At 42.1% G+C, this 24,839-nt stretch overlaps 2 protein-coding genes across 2 annotated transcripts; one reads left to right on the top strand and one right to left on the bottom strand.

The window, feature by feature from the left end:
* The first annotated feature begins 27 nt into the window (after positions 1-27).
* ccdc191 (coiled-coil domain containing 191) lies at positions 28-17,040 on the top strand. The gene is made up of 17 exons (XM_030398432.1): positions 28-507; positions 1,170-1,208; positions 1,371-1,506; positions 1,623-1,775; positions 2,665-2,843; positions 2,976-3,199; positions 4,389-4,533; positions 4,626-4,816; positions 5,003-5,252; positions 5,837-6,258; positions 8,584-8,675; positions 11,469-11,551; positions 11,644-11,745; positions 11,960-12,103; positions 14,188-14,340; positions 14,688-14,842; positions 16,654-17,040. The coding sequence occupies exons 1-17, from the start codon at positions 436-438 to the stop codon at positions 16,793-16,795; spliced, it is 2,682 nt and encodes an 893-aa protein (XP_030254292.1). The 5' UTR covers positions 28-435; the 3' UTR covers positions 16,796-17,040.
* On the bottom strand, positions 16,905-23,549 carry zdhhc23b (zDHHC palmitoyltransferase 23b). Its single transcript, XM_030398433.1, has 6 exons — positions 23,232-23,549; positions 21,196-21,342; positions 20,106-20,795; positions 19,496-19,663; positions 17,718-17,990; positions 16,905-17,343 (listed from the first exon to the last, which is right to left on the bottom strand). Exons 2-6 carry the CDS (start codon positions 21,330-21,332, stop codon positions 17,298-17,300), a joined length of 1,314 nt encoding a protein of 437 aa, XP_030254293.1. The 5' UTR covers positions 21,333-21,342; positions 23,232-23,549; the 3' UTR covers positions 16,905-17,297.
* Positions 23,550-24,839: the final 1,290 nt, after the last annotated feature.

Genomic DNA, 24,839 nt, shown 5'->3' with positions numbered 1-24,839 from the left:
ACGACATTGTCGTAATTTGTGCTTAATACAGTCCTTTTAAGTATGCGAAACTGTCTGATTTGATTAATCTTCTTTCAAGTTTAAAGTCGATTTTAAACATATTTCGGGTAATTTAGAGTTATGGCAAACGTTGCTATGGTTACCAGAGAACCGCCTGAACTACAGGTCTGGTGGGACATGTAGTCCCCAATTCACCGTTGGTGGTATATTTATCCCAGTGAAATGGTTCGTTGACTACATTACCCAGAATCCTTTGTGATCCATCGATGGCACTTCTGCATTCAGGTCTTGCGTTTTGCGAGGTCTCTTTGTAGTGACTTCTGAACACAACAACATTTAAATATTTTGCGTCGACGGTTGGTAGAAGAAGACTCCGTGAAAATGGGTAGGATAACATTATAGTAGCGGAAGTAAAGGTCAATAACTATACAGATAATGACGTCCCCAGGTCACAACTCTCACCTGTCTAGGTGGAGGAGGATCAGCAAGAGTACATCAGGAGACAAGGTGAGTTTAGTTTTTGGATTGAGGAGGGCTGATTTTGTAAAAGCTGATTTGGGGAAAAAGTGAGTAAACTGTGTCTGCCTATTCTGGATAACTCCAAGGTGCTCACCTCAACATGTTCTCTTATCTGAAGGAGACACCTTCAGCATTTTTTTCAGTCAGTTTCCACCTTTCAGATCTTTTTTCCAGGATTATAAAATCCCCTACACGGGTAAAACCTAATTGTAAAAAGGTGTCCCTGCAGAATTTGTGAATGAAGGCGCTGCACATAGGTGTTTACACTTTATAAGGGCATTTCTCATGTCAGGGCAGGGTTTAGAAATGTCATACAGATGGCCTTTCTCAGATACTCACTTGCCTGAGACAGAGATAGCTGGATAGCTGCTACTTAAGCATCCACAGTTAGACGTATGGGAAATGAATTTTAAAGTAATCTGCTGATTTAAAGCAATGGCTAAGCTTTCCTGTGAAATAATCTGCAGACATCAGGCACTGGCTCAGCCCTCAATTTGCACAAAGCACCTACAGCTCAACGTGTCTGTGAGCCTGGCTAGGCATTTTTAAGCAGGCAAAGGTGACCTAACACCAGCGTTTTCGTGGCTTCTGTGGTCTCTCTTGCAAAGAGTAATAGCTGACACCTGAAACTGTTTTTCCTTCATGAACAGATTCATGTGAAGAATGATGATATCGACCAGTGGAGGAAGGTAAGACGAACTTATGTGCTGGTGCAGCTGGTTGCGCATAGGCAATTTCAGCATTTAGTAATTCAGTTATATACAATTTTCTGTCATTTACAAGCTAAAGAATCAATCAGATTAACTGATAGTCTCAGCCCTACATCTCTTTGTCTATATGCACGTCCTCAGCGAGTGGAGATGGCTTCAGAATTGGCTGTATCTGAAGTGTTCTGCCCCAAGAAACCCCATTCAGGAGCCAGAAACCTCGCTGTACCATTGCAAAGCTCTGACCAGCTAAGAGATCATGACGATGCTTACGGTGAAGGTAGGTTATCCCATGAAAAAAACAATAGACTAGTCTCTGGAGAAGAGTTACCTATATAACAGAGGGCCGAGTCTGTGCAGAAGCAGGACAATTATTTTTATGATTCTCTCTTGCAGCTCAGGCTCTTCTTGGTGACTGGCTGAGCAGTAAGTTGCGTCTTGAGCTGGAAATGGATGAGGAAGATGACCTGCTGTGCTCTGCTGAGACGAGAAGCCCTGTTGCTCTGGCGAGTGCTCGGCCTGCAGCTGTGGACTACACAAACTTTGATGGTACATAGGAACAGAGGAAACTGTGTCATCTGTCCTACTAACCTGAGGCTCTTTATTTTAATTAATCAGCGTCAGCTCAAACAGCTCCCAGGCTGTTTGGGAATTGGGAGGTTTACATTTGACATCGCAAGCCAAAATAATTAATGGGACTAATTCATTAAAGCGAGGATTTTTAGCTAAATAGAAAAAGTTGGTTCTTTAAAGGAGACATTCGGCCCAAAGGAACGTTTTGTTGTTATCATGCAAAACCAATACCAGACTAAGTTACAGGACAAGTTCACCCCAAACAATTTGAATGTAGTCATGATCTGCTCACACCCATGATGGTGGAAAGTCAGGTGGAGTCTCAAAACATTTTCCAGAGTTTCACCGCAAAACAGCTTTGCAGCATTCTCCTGAACAAGACTTCAGACGCCCGAGATCCCAATTGATTCTGAAAAGATTGAAAGGTATTTACGCCCTTTGTGAAGCCAAAATCTTTGAAGTAGCTGCTAAGCTAGTGGCAAAAATATAGAAAATACTTTGTTTAGAAGCCTTTTTCACACTTTTACAAAAACAAACATTGATTTTGCATTGAATATTCAATGTCAGCATGTTTGAGCTTATTATATGTTTTTAGGTTGATTGACCTCAAGCAACTGTTTCTTGTCCCAGCACATTCATTTTGACACTATGCTGAAATTAACTGAAACGAGTAGCCTTAAAGGGAAGAAGATCAGTCTGAAAACATATTTATATGCTTTGCAAAATACTCAATAATATGGAAAGTGCAAGTGATCTTGAATTGGAAGGTGGGTTAGAGGTGGAATGAAATAGATTAAATCACTGGTATGGTCCTTTTTAAAACTCCACAGTCTTGATATAATACTTTTTCTTTTCAAATACTTAGATCTGTACAAGTGTCTGGCTGAGGAGGAGGAACACAGCGCTGTTAACGGCTTCTTACAAGACCTGATGGAGCGAGAGGTGTTGGACTGTGGGGTGATGGAGGAACTGGCATTGGATGTTGGACAAACAAAGAGGAAGTTCAGAGACCCGATCGTCACCATGGAGGCACGACACCTGCAGGTGTGTGACCAAAGTGAATCTCAAATTCGTTCATTTCAACAAGAGATGAAATGCTGGTTGTTTGGAGACTGTCGGCAATTCCGCTGTAAGCTACATTCTCAATTACATTAATTGCAACTGATTGCTACTAAGGTGCGGGAGAACAGGGCCAGGCGGGAGGATGAGAGGAAGAGGCAACACAGAGAGAAGGAGGCTCAGCGTCAGGCCAGAGAGGAGGCAAAGCGGAGAGAGCGAGGGGAGGAGATGAGGAGGAAGCAGGAGGCAAAAAGGCAGGAGGAGATGGTGCAGCAGGAGATGATGAGACTACGACGTGAGATGGAGGAGAGGAGAGGCCTGGAGCAGCTGGTTCGACACAGGTACGGTATCCTCTGCTGAAGTGCAAGTATCTGAAATGACCCTCATGTCTGATTGTGTCTACTGCTACCTCCAAATTCCCGTGATGGATTTAATGGATTAATGGTAACTTATTGACGCGTAAGCCCTGACCAAAACAACTGTCGTGGAAGTGACCCTGTGGAGGGTACATGAGCCTTTTGACAGACACCATGCGATTGGTCTGTAATCCCTCACAAAGGGTGTACAATCCAATGCTTTTCTTTATCAAAAGTGTGTTGTGAGATAGGGTATTTTTCATCATGAACATCCTTTGATAACTCCAATCAATGCTTGTCATCATGGGCACATAAAGATGAGAGCTTAAGATTTATAAGGTTGCAACTAAGGATATTATTTATAATACACTTTTTATCATTTAGTTGGCACTCGGAAATGTGTGTGCGTTATTCTTGGTCAATGTCATCTCTAAGCTCATTGTTATTAAGGGAGTCTGGAATCTTGTCAAGATCCATGTTCATCTGTCCCTTCAGACACTCAGAGTCTGCTAATATACTTGTGAAGGACAGTGAGTACCCAAAAACTGTGCACATATTTTATATAACACTAAAGTGGTGGACCAAACAACCAGCCGACATTAAAACAATCAGTCAATCAAACTTTATTTATGTAGCACCTTCCAAATAATTCATAAAGCAATTCAAAGTGCTTTATATGTGATTTGAAAATAACATGGGATATTATGGAAAGCCCAAAGACGAGAGCTGGAGGATCTGAGAGGTCTTCTTGGTTCATAAACTGAAAGGATATAGTCTGGTGTCTGAACATTGCCGTCCACAGAGCCATATCCTGCTTGTGTAGCTAAAATGTTGAGGTTCATATTAATCAGAAAAAATTTAATTAAAGATATTATATATTGATGATTTGTGAATTTTTTTATTGTCTAATCATAAAAAAGATTTTTCAATCCTGAAAACCTCAAAAAGTCAGTACTAAAAACACCAAACTGGATCATGTGAAACTGAACAGAGGTAAGCAAAAGGTAAATAACCCACTGGGTCGATTCCAGGAGACGTGTACAGTGATAGAAAAACTGAATGTCTATCAGAGCTGTTATCTTATTATTACTGTAGATAGAGAAAAAGTGATTTACTTTTTTGCAGACGACTGCAATTCTTCATGTAGTTATTGTATACTATATTTATTCCACAGGGAGAGGGAGAGAGTGGAGGGGCAGAGGGCAGCCAGAAACTTCCAATCAGCTCCTCCACTTCCCACAAAACAGCAGCAGCAGGACACAGAGCGCCGCTGTAAAGAACAGAACATTCAAGCCAGAGTTCACATGCAAAATCTCAAGGTTGGTGCCTGCACTGAATGTGTGGTAGTATTCGCAGGCTGGAACAATTCTGTAACTTGTGGTCTTGTATGCATCTGTGTGCATGTTTTTAGTGTCTCCAGAGGCATTTCTCCAGGTGGTATACGGTGGTGTTGGACCGAAGGCGACGTTTGAATAAGGCCTCGGTGCTATGTGACTGGAGGAGGCAGCTGAGAGCATGGCGAGCGTGGCGGGCAGTGGTGTGGGCAGAACAAAAGCAACGAGAGGTGTCAAGAACTGAGCAGGAGCTGCGAGCTGAAAACAGGCGAGAACTTAAAAGAAATTGTGTTATTTTACCACAGATGGCCCAATATAAATTACAGCCCATATTGAAAATTAGACTATGAATTCTAACAGTATTTCTAGTAGAAACTCAGCTATTTATTGCCTGTTCCCAAGGCCCAGCAGTAATGAGGCTTAAAAATATGATCACACCTGTCACCTCCTCCAGACAATGCCACCTGGCCGTGGAGAGCGACCGAAGACGTTTGCTACGGCGATGTCTGAACGAGTGGCAGCTATGGTGTCGGATGGAGAGGGCACAGCGAGCGCTTTTGGCCCAGCAGCAGGAGACCCGCCGCAAGATGGCTGCCTTAATCAACGCTGCATCAACAGGCAAACTCAACGTCACAGAAACTCCAACTTATCAGGCAGTAATGGCCCCACCTGAGGCTTCTAACCAACCAGAGAATGAAGAGAAGGTGAGGGATGCAACAGTGCACAAGGGATTAATTGAGATGTTATCTCTCTTTAATGAGTCCCACTGATTTTAACCACATTTCTAAGTGAAATCATGACTAAAACATCAGCCCTATGCTTGGCAGGTGATGCTTAACTCATTACTGAAGTTTGAGATGAAACTGAATGAAACATTTGTTTTTCCAAATAGTCACTTTGCACGATGACCTGAAACCTACTCGACCAGGGGGAGAACCTTTCCTGCTGAAATATTCACAACTCTGGAGAGTGCAGGAGCAGGAAAGGACGTGTAAATATATAGGACAGGAAGGTATAGAGCAGATGGAGGAATAAGAGGTGTAGGATAGTGGAACAGAGCTCGGGGGGTGGAAAAAATGGAACAAGAGATGAAGTTGGAGTTGCAGTAATTCATGGTGGAGGGGTCAGGCCCCTGTTGCTTATATGTCAGGCTTCCTGGAGCTCGAATAAGATTAAGTTGCTTGATACTGTATCTATAATATCCCCCCGAAGCTTTCTGCAGACCTGGACCCGAGGGCAGGTTTGATCTTTCTCATGTATAATCTTCGTATCTGTTCTGCCCCTGTAGGAAGAACAGCACAGGTCAGGCACCTCAGCCCACAACGCCTCTGCAGTGCAACAGAACAGGACCCCTGTTTGCACTGTGGCCCAGCCCACACAGCCGTGGCAGGTGACCCGACGCCATGCAGCACCAATGGCTGCTGAGCTCCGCCAGGCACGGCAGAGAGTAGAGGACGGCAGCTTCGCCAGTCCAATAAGGGCAGCGTTGCCGGGCAGCAGATTTGAGAACAGGCACGCCGTCCAGCAGCAGATCATCACGCAGCAGAGGAAGCTGTTAAAGGAGCAGCAGGACCAAATTGCACTGCTGAGGGAGGGGCAGAGCATGAAGGGCTTGGAGCTGGAAATGGAGAAAACTGCACAGCTTACTGAGCTTTCATTGTTAGGAGGCTCGAGACCAAAGAGCCACAACTCTGAGCTCACAGAGCAGAGGTAAACTCACTGCACTTCTTTGAAAAGTAAGGCACAAAAGCTCTATATGTGTGTGTATAATATTCAAAGTAAAACATGTTTAAATTGACTGATCAACAACTTTTAGTTTGCCAGTTTATGAAGAATCTCACCTTCAAGTAAGTCATTTGGCTTGGTGATGTTTGTAAGTCATTTATTCGTGGTAATTAATCGTCTATTAGTGAGTCTTTCACTTTCAGATGTACCATCAACAAATGGCTAGTAAGACAAAGGCAATTATATATTTTAATAAGTTTTTCATTGCTGTGTGCTTTTTCATTTGCACCATCAGTCCATTAAGTCTGTAGTTATACATGTGAATAAAAAGTTAAGAACATGTGTTAAGATGTACTGCAGCACATTCTAGAATATTTTATTGAAGTCATGCAGTATATAGCTACACATTAAAGCGCATCACAAATGCGCCCTTGTCAAATAAAAGCAGGCCATAAAGATGAAACATGGATATCAGCGAGTGAGCAGCTGTTAATAGACTTTAAGTTGGTCTTGAAAGTGCAAACGGCGCTGCAGCTCCTCACATCATCATGAAGGACTTCTTTTGATTTGCAGCTGGTAAAGAAAAATCTTATTGCTCTCGGTTTATCATGATAGGGTAAAATGACGTGGTGCAGTCTTGTATTGATAGAACTGAGCGTGTGTACACAGAGTCACATGATAGAGGAGGGGCTGAACCATTTAACCTTTTAAAAACCGGACACAACTTTCAGTCCAGAGTTTTTACTGTTTGTTTGAAAAGGACTCAAGAGGTATTATGCCTGTTTTACCATAATGTTTTCTTTCTGTTAATAGCTTGCTTATTTCTGCAATTCAGTTTTGAATCCCCTCTTTCAATTGTCAATACTTCTGCATTTATTGAGAGTATCAGTGTTAGGATATTGTACCATTTATTAGATGAAACACACCTCATGTCTTAAACCTTATTGTTCACAACCTGGAAACCTAAAAGTTGCCCTCGACAATGGCTTATAACAGTTTTTTCTTCATTAAATGACTTTTTAACTGCCACTAGTTATTAACCCTTTTTATAAAGGGCTGACTGAAGTTGTAGGAGGTCCAGTGGGTTTGACTATAGATTACTTAACAGTGTATTTACTGTTTCGCTAAAAAAGTTGATTTAAGTTTTCACAGGCTAAAAACTAGGATGGAAAGGATAAAATGATATTAGCTTAGAAATTAGTGTAGGAAGTTGAGTGAATATGAAGGTTATGTGCCTTTGTGTGTCATTATTTACACTGTTTATGTGTACATTTTCTTGTAATACTGTGTAGCCTGGCCCTTCTATTCAACCTGAGAACACACTGTAAGCAAGACTGCCCAAACTAAGCTCTGAGTCTTTAGATGATAAATAATCACTTTTGTTGGCTTACCTGTCTTTCTACACCGCAGTCTATTGGCAAAAGAAGCTGACAGGTCATGATCTGTGGACGCATCTGGCTTATCATGGTAGTTTGTTACTGTTTTCATGAGTAAAACAGAAATTCCTCACAGATTTATGTGTCAGGCATGTCAGTAGAGTTTGTTTTTAAAGGATTGTTCAGCCGAAAAATGAAAGTTCAGTTACTATGTACTCACCCCCATGCTGACCCCATGCCGTCCACAAAACATTTCTGGAGCTTCACATCAAGAAAAGATTGCAGCATTCTCCTAAAAATAAGAGGTGAATAGGGTTTTGTTTTTTAAAAAGCGAAAAAAAAAAAATGAAAAACCTTAAACTGCAGAGAGCTTGTCCAGTGTATTCCAAGTCCCTGGAAGCCCTGAGATCACAAATTGATTTGAAAAACATGTAACTACACCCGTAACAGCCTAAATCTTCACTGAAGCTGCTAAGCTAAAGCACTAGAACACCCCGTCTGAAGTGGGTGCACAAGCTGGAGCACATGTTGAGAGAGTAAAGTGACTTTTCAATCAATTTTGGGTCTCATGGCTTCTGGGGATTCAGATTACACTGGGCGAATTCTACAGAGCCATTTTATATTTTTTTGGTTTTTTTTAGGTTGTTCTCTTTTATATAGCAAATAAAGTCCCCGTCTACTTCAGTTGTTTAGGAGAATGCTGCAACACTGTTTTGCTGTGAGGCTCCAGAAATGTTTTCTGGGCCACAAATCTTGGAATGACTTTCCACCGGCATGGTGGTGAGTAGATAATGACTGAATTTTGATTTTTCGATGAAATTACCCTTTGAGTCAATACCTATCTGTGTAAAATTCGGCAGATAAAAATGAGGAATGTGTGGACAGAGTTATGACAGCGTTTCTATGCCTCTGTCTTTGATTTCTACTATCACAGGGAACCGAGAGCTACTGGAAAACCTGATGTTCCCTGTGCACCTCAGAAGAAAGCAGTCACACGGCAGGCATGCCCCCATCCAATCATCACAGGTTAGCATGCAGGTTCAGCAAGCGTAACAGCAGGGAGCGAAATAGACACGGATTTAAATACACATACTGTATAAACATACATAGAAGGTTCATATCTTCTTCCAAACATATGGTGACAGAACGGTGAAGCTCTTTTGTCAGGAAGATTGGATGACCCCCCGAGTCACACAAATGGAAACTTGACAGTCGCATACATAAAGGCATCAAGGTCTGAAGTCCAACCACAGTAACTCACATAGTAAGGTCAGGGAGAAACTTTTTTTTTTTTCCTGCACTGGTTTTGAGATTTCTTTTTTCACACTGTGGGAAAGAAAATGTCTAGAATACACATTTACATTTACAGTGTTTACAGGTCTTGTGGAGTACTGCTGAATACGTGAAAAGTCATCCAGAGGGGCATGTAATCAAAAAAAAAAAACCTCCGGTGATGTCAGTCAAGTTGCATAGTGGTTGAAGTGGGTTCCAGGTTTTAAAAGAAAGAAGAACATGTGGAATTAGAAAGATAATATCTCTGGTTCTGCTGTATCACTTTTGATCATTTTCATATTTAAACTCTCCATAATTAATCTAACAGTGTAACAAGAGTGCAATAGATTTTCATTACCCACAATGCATATAATACTACCACTGAGTGACATAACTGTCATCAGGCAGTTTATCAAATTACATGCAGCTTCCTCTAGAGCGGGGGTTCTCAACCTTTTGCAAGCTGGGCCCCCCCAAAGCTGGTTCATTGCAGTTGCCCCCCCCAAGGAAAAAGAACAGCTGTCCAGAATTGGGTCGGTAAGGTAACGCTGATTGGCCTTGATGCCTGTCAGTCATGATGAGTCGCGTCTCGTCACCTCTCCGCTGTGTCTGCAGCTGAGCACTGTGATGCATGTCTCTCTCCCCGGCCGGGAGAGTTATCATACCGTAAAATACCAAATAGTAGCCGGGGCGTTTATTTGTTTCACTCACTTAACAGACCAGGCGGCAATTTGGGACAGGCGTTTAATTCCTTCCTCACAAAAAGTCCGGGATGAAAATGTCACAAACTCCTCCAGCTTCTCGGTGAATTCTCTGGCATCCTTCTGCAAGTGAAGTTGTTGCGGCGGAGGAAACGATTCAGTCAACCAGCACTCGCTGCAAACTCCTCATCTCTGCTGTCACTCACGGTGGCGGACATTTGTTTCACCATCACCCTGATCATTTTGCGGGACACTCTTTCATGGCGTGCCCGTTTGCTGATCACCCATCCCCGCATGTTTATCTCCAGCTCCTCGCTCGTCTTCTTCCTCCTTCCACCAGGCAGCCTGGTCCTGCTGCTGTCCTCCTCGGACAGACGCTGAAGCTCACTTTGATTTTTCAGAGAAACTCTAGCGGCTGCTTCTCCCGAGTTTTCCTCTGCATATTTTGCGAAAGAACGTTTGAATTTCAAGTCGTACTTTTTATTTTTTTTTTGCTGCACCGGAGCCATGGCGATCATCAGTGTGATACTGACTGACAGAAAGCACAACACGTGAAAAAGGCGAAGAAGAAAAATGTCCAGTGTCAGTAGTCACGTCTTCTTCCTTGATTAAAAAAAAAAATTAATTAGACTCGGCATTTATTTAGATTCACACAGAAAGCTGCGCTGCCGCGCCTAAAGAGACGTGACGGTAGATGTCATGATGATGACGTCGGGGTGTTTCCCAGGTGTTTCCCCTGCGGTTATTTATCAAAATATACACCTGCACCCTGCATTTAAAGTGGACCCTGTGGTTAATTGAAACCCGGCTATTATTTGGTTATATACGGTACATGTACACCCCGCTCTGTACGCCGGAACGGCGGCGGCCATGTGCATCCGCGACTCATTTACAACCTGGAGGCGGAGTGCTGTGTGTCTCCTCTCTGCTCTGACTGCAGGCTGGACTGCTGCGCGAGGCTACGAGAGAGTGACCGCCTGTGAGTGCTTTTGTTCGCGGGAGGAACTCACGGCAGCACCTGCTGCTCGTTGAGCACAGTAACTGCGGAGTGATACGTGCTTTCAAGTCAGAGTCTCCAAACACCAAAAAAGTCTCTAATAACACCAGTAAAAGTCACTAGATTTGTCGGTAGTCGCTTTTGACAAAAAAAGTCGCCACAAGGATGATTTGTTTGTGTGTTATAATAGTCCAACCACTTGCATTTCGACATGGGGGGGAATTTTCGTGATCTTTTTTTTTTTTTTTTTTTTCAGACTTTTGTTTTCCCTCCCATCCCAGGGGGGCGGGCCCCACCGGTTGAGAACCACTGCTCTAGAGACACAAAAGGCTTTATACTTCCCTTTTCACATCCACAGAAATCCTCCCCAAGACCTGTAAACATACTTTAAAGGTGCTATATGTAAGAATTATCAAATTCATACTCAAAACAAACAGGGGCCAGCCTAACTGGTGCTGCCTTAAGCTAGGTAGCTGGGTTAGCCATGCATCCAGTGGTTCTCATCTCATTGGGGCTCGGGGACGGGGGAGTGTTGGTCCAAAGCACAGGAGATATCTCCTCAACACAATACAGTTTGTTGTAACATCAAAACTGTTACTTTCTTCACATTCTGTTGATAATTTCAGTTAATGTTAAAAGAGAAAAAAAAAGGTCAACTAAAATTCAACTTTTTGTAAAAAATAGAACAAATATTGTACCTTTTTAATATGTGTAAAATTGGTGGGTACACTTAACTTCCAGTGGCCTGTTCAAAATATGAATCATACATATACATTCAGATACGGTATGCACCCCTGAGACTCAGAAGAATGCCTTATCCCCAAATCACCCCTCTTCTTTTTTCTGCAGCCATGGAGGCCCGTGCACGTCAACGTGCAGCACGGAGGAAAGAAATCGAGGAGCTCAAGAGAAAGAAGGAAGACGAAAGACTGGTACGAGATGGAGGGGTTGCTTTCTGGTCCAACAACACTGTTCTGTAGGAGTTGCTTTTGTCCGTTTTTTGAAAAGAAATGAAACTTTTCAGGCCGAAATGAAAGCTGCTGAGGAGCAGAGGCAGAGGGAGGAGGAGGAGGAGAAGCGCAAAGCAGCAGAAAAGAAGAAGGAGGAGAAAAGGCAGGAAAGGGAGGTGAGACATGTTTCATATTTTATATGTCCGTGAAGACATGAGTCGGAATACAGGAGCAGGACTGTACCCAGGCGACCCATTGCAGAGTATTAAAACAATGCCTCTTTGTGTGTGTGTGTGCGTGTGTGTGTGTGTGTGTGTGTGTGTGTGTGTGTGTGTGTGTGTGCGTGCGTGTGTGTGTGTGTGCGTGTGTGTGCGCGCGTGCATGGCGAAGAGGGAGGAGGAAAAACAGAGGCAGCTGAAAAGGCAACAGGAGCTCCTGAAGCTGGCCCATCAACACTACCACGGAAACCTGCTGCTGAGGCGAGGCCTGGCACCATGGAAATGCCTCATTCAGCTCAAACAAGCAAACATACAGGTAAAGTCAGCTACAAAGAGCGTTTTCAGCCTGCCCTCATTTTACTTCAAGTAAATCCGGTTTGAAGGAACTGTTCCCCCCTCTCGGCTTTCCAGTATCGTACGTGCTGTAACAGAATTACAAAAACGCAGACGGGAGGAAGTTTGATCTTCAAGGGTAAATCCAAGTCCTGGTACACGTCACAGATAAGAAGAATAAAAAGCCTTTCAGGTTGTGGAGTGGCTTGAACATTCAAAAGATCACGTCCAGTCCTGCATTTGCTATCTGGCTCCTTAGCCGACGCTTAAAGGCAATGCGTGTGTCTGTCAAAGGCTCTTTATAATTTAAATCTGTACAAGTAGCAGTGCGGCGACATGTTTTATGGCTGAAGGACCAATGGGGGGACATGACTTCCGAATTTTCTCCCACTAAGAAGCTTGTTTAGTTAATTATTTTCCATCAGAGGAAGAGTATAAATCTGCTATGTCTGAAATTCCAGCAGTAGAAAGAGGATTATACATGTTGTTTTCTGTGATCTCGCCTTGTCTGAAGAGGTACAGCGGAGAAAAGCTGCCAAAATCAAAAATAAATACATGAGCAGAAACACAAATAAATAAAAAAAACTTTACAAATTGATATTTCCATTTTAATGCGCTTTACTTTATTTATTTTTGTATTCAATTCCCCATTTATTTATTTTCCCATTTAATCTTCCATCCTATTAATTCGTTTTAAATGTATTTATTCATTGATCTATTTTCTTATGTATTGTTTTCCCATAACATCTTTCACCCTATTTATTTCCAGATTTATGTATTTCCTCATTTATTTTATTTGTATTTCCTTTTGCAATCCTACTTTATTATGAAAATGAGGGGCTGACCTTCAAAGTGTTTTAAAGAGAAATGAACGAAAAGGTAAAAAATGCCCCAGAAAAACGTACCTTTATCCAGATACGCAACAAACATTAATACGTCATAGCCATCCTTCATCCAAGTTTTGTGGAAATCAGTTCAGTAGGTTTTGTGTGATCCTGCTGACAAACCAACTAACCAACCAAAAAACACTTAACCTGCTTGGCAGAGAAAATTAAATTAAAACAAATATCGATTCATGTTACATGTTAAAAAAAATATTAACGCCTACATTTATTTTTAAGAGACATTTTTTGTGCATTATTGGCATTTCTTTTTATTTATTGACCCATATGTATTTATTTTTAATTTTGGTTGTTTCGGTCCTCCATAAGTACATAAGTACATAGGAACAACTTCCACATGTTCAAAACACTGGAAAATCCTTTGAACAAATAGTGTTTTAACTAACTTCTAAGTGCTGTCATAGTTAGTTCATAGTAGAATCTTTGGCTCTTCATCTATTTCCCCTTTTTGCCTTAGCTGTCAGTTATTAATGTATTATTTATTTATGTCTTCTGTATTTTTTTATCCCTGTTGCTGGGATGATTTTTCTTTGATCATCATTCCATTTAATCATTATCTTTCGATTAGTTCTGTTTTGGATTTTCAGAAGTGCCATATAAAGTTTATTATTATTATAATTATCATTCGAAAGTACCACAAACCACAAGCTGTGTATCCACAGGCAGCCTGATCTAACATGTTTAAAAGACTGATAATTGTGAGAAAAGAAGATAACTGCTCTGGTAAAAATACTTGCTGAGCAGCTAAATTAAACACAGGAAGCAAAGCTACAAAACACACACATACCCACCACCCAACACCACATTTGTACTTTTCAACATGCACAGATATAGCTCAGACACACACACACACACACACACACTCAAACAAGGCAGTGGGAAGACATCCAAACAAAAGCATGTGACAACTTCATAGCCTTACTCCCTTGACAGTATCGTCATTCAATCTTTAAAATGTTCCAGCTTTTGCACAGAATCTCACAAAGTGCAAAATCCCCCTGTGCCTACATGTTTCACAGCAAGACGGTACAAATCCTCTTTGTTACACGTGAGATTCAAGCGCTTCATCATTTGACACAGCTCTATTGTTTCAGCCTGGCACATATGATTGAGTTTGGACGCATTCATCTGCTTGCATCGGTCGTTTCTTTTCAATCCCCGCCAGCTGGCCCAGCGTCACCATGATCTCTTCCTCCTGAGGCGCTGTACACTAGGCTGGCAGCAATCTGCAAGAGAGTCCCTGTCTGCGAAAGAAGCTTCTGCAGACCAACTGTACCAGCACTTTTTGCTGCGGAGGAGCTTAAGCTGCTGGGAAAGAGTGTGTATACACACACACACACACACACACACACACACACACACACACACACACACACACACACACACACACACACAGGTTAGGCAAGCATAGTTAGTCAATCAGAATTGCAGTCTCCGTCTTCTGCCAGTGACTTGAAACATAATTGACTGCAGGTTGAAGAGGAGATTAGGAAAAGGTTGTTGCTTTAAATGCCCTGTCTTTGAGATAAAAAAAAAAGAGTTTAGATTAGTTCCTACTCATTTTCTTGATGAAGCTTAAACTTACTGAGTGACTTGCATTTGAGTCGAATGCCAATACACTTTTTAAAAATGTTCCTATCTCTGAGGGAGTGTCGTCTGTCTCAGCTTAAGGATTGGCGGATGATTCAGGAGGAGCGAGCCGAGCGTTTCTATCGCACTCGCACTCTGAGGAGGTTTCTGCTTGCGCTGCTGGACCATGTGACCCAGGAGAGGCTGGTGAAGTGGGACCGTCAGGAGCTGGCTCAGGAGCATAACAACAGGTCTGCAACCCGTGACTTTCCCATATGTTCCCTGTAAGGATGATGCTGTGTGCTCTCCCAGTAACCCAACCGACCAACAGGGTGTCATATTAAAATGAGCAGCTTGTAAAACTTTAATTAATAGTTGAAGTGTAATATCAGAGCACTCTGCACCCCCAAAAATACATTGAATTCCTATTTAACATTGGGTTAAATTTAACTTCATAGATATTTTAAAGCCTATTCTATGCAGGAAGACTAAGATTTTAGATAGATTTTCAAGACTTGCTTGCAACACAGATTCATCTCTGTTGATAAAGGTTAGACACTGGAACATGTATCTTCGAGCAGAAGCAGGTGTTGAACATTTTATATGAAATATAAAAACCTCAGCAGTGCATCATGTCCTCAACTCCAGTGAAGTGCCTCATACAGTATCTGCTGTAAACGCCTCTTCTTATTATGATTAATGGAGTCAGTTGTGTTTTTTTGCTGCTCAGGTAGAAACTTCAATTTAGCTAAACTAACTGGCATAGCATAGTGTTTTTATAGCCTGACTGCTCTCTAGCCCTAAGTAATTAAAAAATTTATTTTCTGTAATAATTCTCCTTATAGCTACCTCATTCTCAATTAGTCTTGTGAGTACAGGTAATACATCATTCAACGAGAGCACCTGTGTGAATGCTGACATCAGCATGCTCACAGTGACAATGCAAAAATGTTTTTTTACAGGTAATGTTCACCATCTTAGTTGAGTTTGTTTTTGCTAATTAGCACTAAATAAAGTACAGCTGAGGATGGGGAGATCATTAGTTTTATAGGTATTTAGTCATAAAGTCTAAGTATTAGTAAATTTCTTTTGAGCTGTCGGTGACACCAAGAAAGCTCTTAGGTTTGCTGTCATGCATCAGATGGGAACAGAATAACAGCTGACAATGCTTATATGATCCTTAGCAGGTTTAATTTTCACCATGTTAACTATCTGCATTAAGCATGCTTTAGAGTGTGGCACTAGATCAGAGTTGCCCAAAACTGGCCAATAATATGGTTCTTTTTGGCCCTCCAGATGTTTCCAGTGAATAAATATGAAAAATTAATTGAAAAAAGTTACAATGTGAAATCAATTAATCCATAAAGCCACACACCAATTTATAATCTGTGTAGTGTTTTTACCTTAAATAAAATGTGCCCACAATGTTTTGCCAATCTATTTGAGAAGTTTTTAGATAATTGACTGGATAATTGAAAAACTTGCTGCTGGCGCTACAGGAAAATCAGGGGGATCACAACAGTTGGGATGCATTCTCTATGGATATGTGAATTGAATGTAACGGCAATCCACCCCATAGTTTTCGAGATTTTCCAGTCTGGATCAAAGTCATTGCACGACAAGCATGTCCTTAGAATGAAGCTGCCTGTGTGGCTAACAAAAAGGTTGGTGAATTGAGAATTTTTGCTATTTGCATCTAAATTGTTTCCTACAAAATACACATTTTAGATAAACACACTTCTGGTTTTTCATTATGCTTAATAACAACATTATGTGGTGTTCAGTTTCCCATTGTGGCCAAAATTAATTATTTCTGTAGCATTGGCCCAACTTAATGTTGTCCATGTCTTTGGTACAAACTGGCTTCTCAGGAGAGGTCAGGTAAGTGACCACAGCCTGCAGGTGAATTCCCACCGGCTGCCCAGCTGCCATTGTCCACGAGCCCCGCAGAAACGTCATGTGAAAACTCATTAGGTGCTGTCAACCCACAGGTCTCTATAATTCAGTTTCTTATTGCTCACTTGCTCTGTTCCCGTCTGTCCCTCCATCTGCCCTCACACAGACGCGTGCTGCAGCGATGTTTCCTGGCTTGGGGGCAGCTTCCATGTCTGCTGCGCGAGGAGAGAAAGAAGGAGGAGCGGCGGGAGAGGCTGGGGCGGAAAGTGGCTGCTGTTCTGCCTGATTTCTGCACCTGCCCGATGTAAAGCCTCTAGCAGAAACTGTCCCTGAAGGAGACAAACTACATACTGACGACATAAGCATCAGCTCATCACATAACTCTGGTGGGGACACATACAGATGCAGATACACAGGCACATTTCTCACATTCTTTTAATATAAATAAATACAATTAATTGCATACAAACACACAAATAAATGCATTAAAACCTTTGAATCCCTTTGTGGGGTGAATTAAAGCAGCTGTCTTTGGAGAGCACTACAAACTTCATAGCTGAAATTCATCTTTCCTGATTCACATGCTGATAATGAGGCTTGTGCTGTTGTGTTTTTTCGTTTATTGGTGACAAACATCTACGACACATTGCACAAGATCAACACTGCAGAGGTGTGTTTGTTGAGGAGAAAGAAGGTGTGCAGAGAGCCCATCCTTGAAATGCTGCCCAGCCCATTGCTTTGTGCAGGACTGACCAACTCCAGAGCCGTTGTCTTGTTGCTGTTGCTGTGTTCAGAGAAAAAGTCCCTAGTTTACTTATTCTCACATTTTTCTTGTGTGTTGACTCCCAGCAAGGCACTAGAATGTAGAGGAGACATAAAAACAATGTTCAAGCCTGGGGGAAAACAGTCAGTCAGTGTGAAGGAAACAGTGATATGTGATGAGAGGCAGCAGTGGAAGGAGATTATAAGTCAGTGAGTGGGTAAAGCTGCATAGCAGAGAGACGTCGGTGACATTAATGGCTGTGAGCTTATGGGGGTTTGTAGTTATTGCTATATGTCAAAGTCGGGGCAGCTCAATAGCCGCAATAACCCAGTGATGACCATCCTGGCAGCCAGCAGAAGGCGACCAGCAAAGTTAAAGCCACGCTGCCATCCAGTGGACCCAAACAAAACAGCAGCATTAAACTCCAAACTCTTAAAAAAAATCAGGGTTGCATAGCAGTCTCTTACACCAGGTCTGTTGGGGCAGGAGAGGAAGGAGGATTCAGTTTTTCTCCCATGGTCATGAACTCTGCCCAGTTGCCACGGAAACCTTTAGAGTAGACGCCAGTGTCTACGACGAGTCCCCAGTAGGCACTGCGCGCGGTTTTGTCTCTCAGGGCGGTGCGGGCCTCGCGCTCGGTCACGTTGTAGCTGACGTTGATCACCTGCACCACCAGCAGGTGCAGCAGACCTCCAGTCACGATGCAGCTGTACCAGGCACAGGTGAAGCAGAGTGCCGTGCTGGAACACAGACGAAGAGAAGAGAAAAAACAAAACAAAAAAACACATAATGTTGCATGGCTATTATTGTTCATGGTAAAGCTTTATATTAAGATCCTAGTTTAAGCCTTTTAGGTTTTCATAAGATGCTTATTAACATTAACGAGACTATATAAGCATTAATAATAGCACTATAAACATGTTTACTCTCTGATTATAAGTTTATTCTGTTAATATGCTAATTTTAACACTTATATAGTCGCAGCTCTATAAGCATGGTATAAGGGCTTTATTACTCAAGCTTATTACATGAACCTTAGAATAAAGTTTGACATTGTTTGCACCATCAGCAAGACTCTAATTTGGTCTTTTTTGGCATTGGTGGTGTAACATATGCCTATCACTTGATTAAACCCACTAATAATTCAGTGAATATGGAAAACGGAAAAGGTAATCTAATCTAATGCTGTTTATGTCTATATTCAAATAAAACTGCATGTACACATGTCAAATTCTGTGTGAGCAGTTTAAAAGGTGAGTGGACAGATCACAGTTCAATGATTCATTATTTTTAGGACATGATGGAGGTTCAAACAAGCTTTGTGTTCAGTAGTCTGAGGTTCAGATAGTCATTCTGAGGGCCTGTTTGAAGTTCGCGATGCCAGAGTGGATCAATTAAACTATTTTACAACTGCTCTCATTGCTCTGAACAAAACGGTGTCTGTCTCCAACAGCTCAGTGGGAACACTCCATTGTGCTCTTTGAAAATGATTCAGTACTACACTGATGGAAGCCTTATGCCGATTATGCCAGAACCTCTCGCAAACTCATGTAGTCATCATTTAATGATCAGTTCTGGGAAAAATGTCAAAACACTACACAGGGCATCAGTTAAAAGAAGACAACGTTGTTTTTAATTGCTGCTGAAAGGCCATCTGCCATGTTCTGATCTGATCCGTGAATGTGTACACATGCAGAGTTGTTCATTTTCCATATTTAGTTTGAATTATTATGATTGTCTTTGTTCAGTTAAGCAGATTTCTGTGCTGTGTAGAAAGGTTGGGTTTAAAATTAAAGATGATCTTTACATTTCTAAGAATACGGGTATCCATAACAACAAGCAGCGGTAACTTGTCGTTTGTGTCGTTTGTGGAAGAGTTGTGAGGCCTATTTGACATTAATACCTAAAGGAACAGTTTGACATTTTTGGACAAATGCTTTCTGGCTTTCTCGCAAAGAGTTAGATGAGAAGATCAATACCAATCATATATCTATACCTTAATAAAGTAGCTAGAGCCAGTTTTCTAAGATTTGCATTCCAAGCTCCAAACAGCTAGCAAAAAAGCAAATAACTGACTAGCAGTCAAAACCAATGTGTAAAACATTTTTAAAAAGTTATGGTTGTACTGGGGAACTGTTCACTATGTTTGCCGCCACACTGCTGTCATGTTATGCTGTTATCAGTATAATTTAAGAGAATATAATGCTCAAGTTACCCATTAAGTGTATATGTCTCTTGTCAGTACCTGTACTGGTTGTAGACCCCCGGGCAGTAGAGCAGGGCGGTGAAGAGGTGTTGTTTCGGACACACACTCTGCAGCACCAGGCTGATGCCGTACAGGGACGTCAACAGGAAGAGGACGAGTGTAACCAGGAAGCTGCGGTGATTGGCCTGTCCCACACAGCTGTTTATCCTACCGGAGCACCGACACAGGGCAACGCACAAACACACAAGTACACACACACAGGTAGACAGAACATTGTACTGAGACCCAAGGGTTACACTTCACTACAAACATGCAGGACCACACATATAAGTGAGGGAGTGGCTGATAGCGAGACACTTGTTGCTGTAGATAACGATTGCGTGATGTTGACTCAACACAATACACAAATATGGTCATTAAAGACACAGCAGGTGTGAGCACGACAAACACTCATATCCTGGAAAGAAAGACAGTCACTTAAGGTGTGTTGTAAATTAAAAATAATGGGGTTTTTTTAGATTCATTTAATAGGTTGTGTAGAAAAAGAAAAGCTGGAGACAAACGAGACCACTTCAGTGTTTGAGATGTGAAAGAAAGTGGAGGAAACAGTGATGACAGGCCGAGTGAGAGGCATTTTAATGGAACCCACCAGACACAGTGGTGGTCGAGACGCAGCACGCAGACACCACAGATCCGACAATGTCCTGCCCTCGGGGGCCGCGCCACCCTGCACACTGGACACCAGTTCCTCTGGCTGCTTTCCTTGAGCGCCAACCCCTCCTGCTCTGAGGATCCCGCCCGGTTGGCTAGTGTCATCGTCACATCCTGCCTGCCCCCGTGTGGAGCAAGGTCTCTGTCTGGCAAAGAGCTGTAATACGTCACCGTGCTGTGGACGGAATCTTGGTTTGGCCGTACAATGCCAGGTTCTCTCTTGGTGTTGACAAGGGCCACCAGGGTCAGTATGACTCCTACAGTCACCACAGTGACCTGGACCGGGCCGACATCCCCACTCGGAAGCACCTCTGTGATGAACAGGTAGTACATGTACCCAAGGGAGAAGAGGGCCAGGCTGAGGAAGAAGAGTGTCCGTCCCTTCTTGCGGTGGGTGAAATAGTAGTACCAGAGCACCAGGCCAGGCAGAGCTGTCAGGACCACAATGCCGAGCATGAAGTGGAGAGCAGCGATGTGCAGGAGGACAGGAAGGAGGATGAGAGGAGGGATGATGGACAGTTCAACTTTTCGGGCTCCACCCCAGAACCACGGAACACGGATCCGGTCCGAGAAAACTTCGGTCACTTTGGATAAGGATTCAGGTTTCTGAGGCTCCCTTTTCAGGAACCTTAAGTTTGAAAAAAAGTGAATTTTTTTACTTGGAGTTATCAGCAACAAAGCCAGAAAATGAGCAAATCCTAATTTATGTAACCTTGTTTTAAAGACCACAAACAAGAAGAAATCTCCATGATGGACATCTTAACATGTCACAGCGGGGAGAGCACATGCATAACCAATAACAAGAATTAATTAGTTATTAATTATTAATTTATGTTTTTATAACACACTCCACCTTGATACGAACTAGTTTGAAATGACACTTAATGTGGCGCACCACCGACATGAACGTAAAGGTTCTTCACTTTTATCTGACATTAAATAGCCTGACTATTATTCAACTCAGATCAATTATCATTTAATAATTACTTGTTGCAGCCTTCAAAGTAAATCAGTTAGATGTCTCTTACCTGTCACAGGCGTCATCCAGGTCCTCACAGTCGCAGCAGCAGGCCGCTACATGGCTGCGCTCTCCAAATCTGTTAACATACTCGCAGCAGCACAAGATCTCCTCCTCCTCCGGCACCTTGGTGGCTCGCTTCTTCATGACGGACAGCCTATGAGAGTATTAAAACGTTTATTAGCGCCTTGTTAACTGAACTTGTGTGAGCATTTGTGTTGAAGATAAGATGAAGTCCAGAGACAAGGAAAGTGGCCGATAAGAGACAGGAAGTGAGAGACTTTAAATACCTCTAAAAGCCCACTTTGCTGAAATGTTTTATGCATTCAGCAGCTTACCAGCTATTTGCATATCAGATTTTCACCACATGACCCTACCAGTCCACCTTCCACACTCACATCTGTCACACATCTGTCTCCCTTGCATGATTTACAGCCTCTAAGCGGTCCCACTACTGCAGCCTGCTGGCTCATATAGACAGCACAGATGCATTTGGGCTGAGGTTAGGCAGTGGCAGCATTTTTTACAATCACGGGTCTTCAGTGTCCCCTCCATCACACAAAGCGAGACCCAGTGAACCACTAACTGGGATAAATCCTTCAGTTCAGCTCAGTTAAACCTCTCTCTGGGGAGGGGGGGATCTGGCCCTGTTAGCCTGAATGAGCCTCTGATTAGCAATAAATCATTGCATTAAAAAGGCTTGTTGTTAGTCACTGATAGAAATAACAGGGTAAAGATGACTTCAGGGTCAGGAAAGCTCACCAGGCATCTAACTGGTGAGTCCTTCCAGGCAGCCGTGGAGCAAAATCTGTGCGGGCCTAAACAGAGGACAGATTGGGCTACATGTACTGATTAATGTGTGTGTGTGGGTGTGTGGTTTCACCAACTGGCACATCTGCTGCCTGACAAAAAAAAATAAAAAGCTCATACTGCAAGGATTCATAGCATGACTGTGGTGCTCAGCAGTTTTATGTTCAGCTGAAATACTGAGGGATTTTCTGTTGTGTGCAGTAATGTCTGCAGGAAGTTAAAGAGCTTGTCAAGTATAATGGAGGATGGATGTATCTCTATGTGAGTGACTGTTTTTGTAAGTGGAATAAACAATGGGGACATATTCCTTACTGGTCAAATGGTTTATTGGCCGAGCCAGCTAACTTCTGGGTTAGCGCCCGGCTAACTTAAAAATACATTAATTTAATCGTGCGGCTCGTCAAAACTTTACAGATTCTATTGGACCGAATGGCTGACGGTGAAATTAGTCATTTTGTGGGGGTTGTGATTGTCAAAGAAAATGTACCCACTGTTTTATAGACGCTTCTTTCGCCATGTAAGCTTATGGGAAATAGTTTGGTTACTATGAAAACTGGCTTCAGAGCCTGGCACTGTTCTCCTGGGTTTGAAGTAGACCCATCCCGTCCTTATCACTCCTATCTCCCAGTCCAGACCGCTAGCTGCACGGCTAAATGAGCTAATTTGCTGACAACAGCGACAGTTAGCAGCAGTTAGCACTATGTGTGACTTCATGAGGAACACAATTATTACATATTGCACCTTTAACAGACAGTATCGATGTTTTTATCCAACTCTGCAATAAAGTATATTTCCCAATTTATTCTTGAGAGTAGAATTACAAAAAACATTAGTATTAAATCTGTATAATTCTTCAATTTACATGACAAACTATAAAACAATGGGTAGGACAAGCTATTTTATAACTGGGGTTATTTGGCGCTAATAATAACATTGTAAACATGTATTTTTAAAGACTATTTGTATCAATAAGAAGGAGGAAAGAGTTGAAGACGTGCAGATTATCGGCTTCCGTAGTTCGTTCATGTATTTGTTTGAGGTTAACTGAAAATAAAGTCTTGCTCTCAAACATTTGTGCCTTTTTCTGTCAGAGCTCATTTTCGTTTCACACCGGAAGTTGTTTGTCTCATGACAGCCAGTTAAACACCGACAGGAGGTCAGATTCTGTCAACAACCGAAGCTCACATTCTGATGGGAGACACATCCACAGACGTCAACACACAGCCTTCACCATACCTGGACTCTGGGCTCCTACATGCCGATGCTTTCGAGTAAATATCGACGGTAACGTTTCTGCCCCGCCGCCTCTTCTCAGCGGAAGTCTTGCTCCTGATACCGACTGTCGTATCCGTTGTGTCTCGGAGCGTCTTGACGCCGCGGAAGTCTCCAGAACAACCGCAGCTGATGGGACACGAGTCCCGCTTCAAGAGTCCGGGTCGACGGGAATCCGGTTTGCGGGGTCGGTTGTGATTTTGCCGCCGAGGGGAGATGTCCTCGTGCGTCTCTGCCTCCAAACTGAGCAGACAGTCTCCCTCATGACGTCAGAGCAGGTCCCCGCCCAGGACACGTTCACGCCACACACCTACAGGACGCACGAGCGGTTCTAACTACATCCAGCGGTTCAGTTCACAGTCCAGCTGTGCAAAATACCAAATATAATTAATTATATACAACACAAACTATCAAAGACTTATGTTCTTAAAATGAATGAAACATTTTTAAATCAAATGAGCCTAGAATAATGATATAAATACATTACTTAAAGGGGCACTATGTAGTTTTCGAGAAAATATTCAGAATTTTATATTTAAGAGGTAATATTACACATTCAGAAATATTCCTTTTCCTATAAGTGAACAAACAAGCTGTTCTCAGAGGAAAATAAGGTCCCAGAATACTGTTTGAAGCTAGAAAGGTGGCAGGGTCCGCCACATGTAAACAAAGTAAAACAGTATGGAATTGTGTTGTCCTTTAAGTTGGTGTTGGTTTCAGTTTATTCAGTTTGTTTATCCATAATAAAATCTGTCAATGAAGATCTTTCTCCTCCGATTAAAATTCCTTTCCCAATACTACATACTCCACCTTTAATTACCTTTTAATTTCCCTACATGGACTAAAATGACTTGATGAGGGAACATTTGTGTCACAATTTCATGATTTAATTTTAATATGTTTCATATAAATCAAATTAACTAGTAAAGTAAAAAAAAGTATCCAATAATTAAAGCTGTTGTGGAACATAAAGCAAAATATTTCCCCTTTAAATGTAGAGAGGAACTAATATACAGTATATTGTATAAAAATCAAAACCATAAAGATCAAGTGCCTCAATTTTAGTAGGTCTACTTAAGGACTCAGTGTGCCAAGTTACTGATAATACCACTGGATATAATAAAAACCTCCATTAAGTAGAAAACTGGAAACATTGTAATCAAAATATAAACTCTACAGGTATGCTATCATTTCCACTATCATGTATCAGAGGAATACTAGAGAAGAAATCATATGTTTCCTCTCAGAGTAAATAAGGTCAGGCAGCTGATCAATAATTAAAGACAGTCTCAATAGTGTTGTATTTCACACGTGACTGAGGAACAAAGATACATTTGGCTTTACTCCCAGTTAGTTTTCCACTTCTTTTTCCAGCAGCAGTCACAACTATTCAATGGCCAGTGTATAGTGATGAGTTGTTTAGTCTGAAGTTTCTCACCATAGATTCTAAAAACATTTGTCCAATATTTTATCAAACTTTAACATCAGCATAATTGATCCCAATATAAACTTTGCGTCCTCAACCTATGCATCTCAGCATGTAAAGGGTCCGAACTCATTACATGTAATGTT

Source organism: Sparus aurata, chromosome 19, assembly GCF_900880675.1.
Source record: "Sparus aurata chromosome 19, fSpaAur1.1, whole genome shotgun sequence".
In the NCBI taxonomy this organism is placed as follows: Eukaryota; Metazoa; Chordata; class Actinopteri; order Spariformes; family Sparidae; genus Sparus; species Sparus aurata.
The sequence above is the reverse complement of the archived record's forward strand: the minus strand, read 5'-3'. Positions and strand labels throughout refer to the sequence as shown.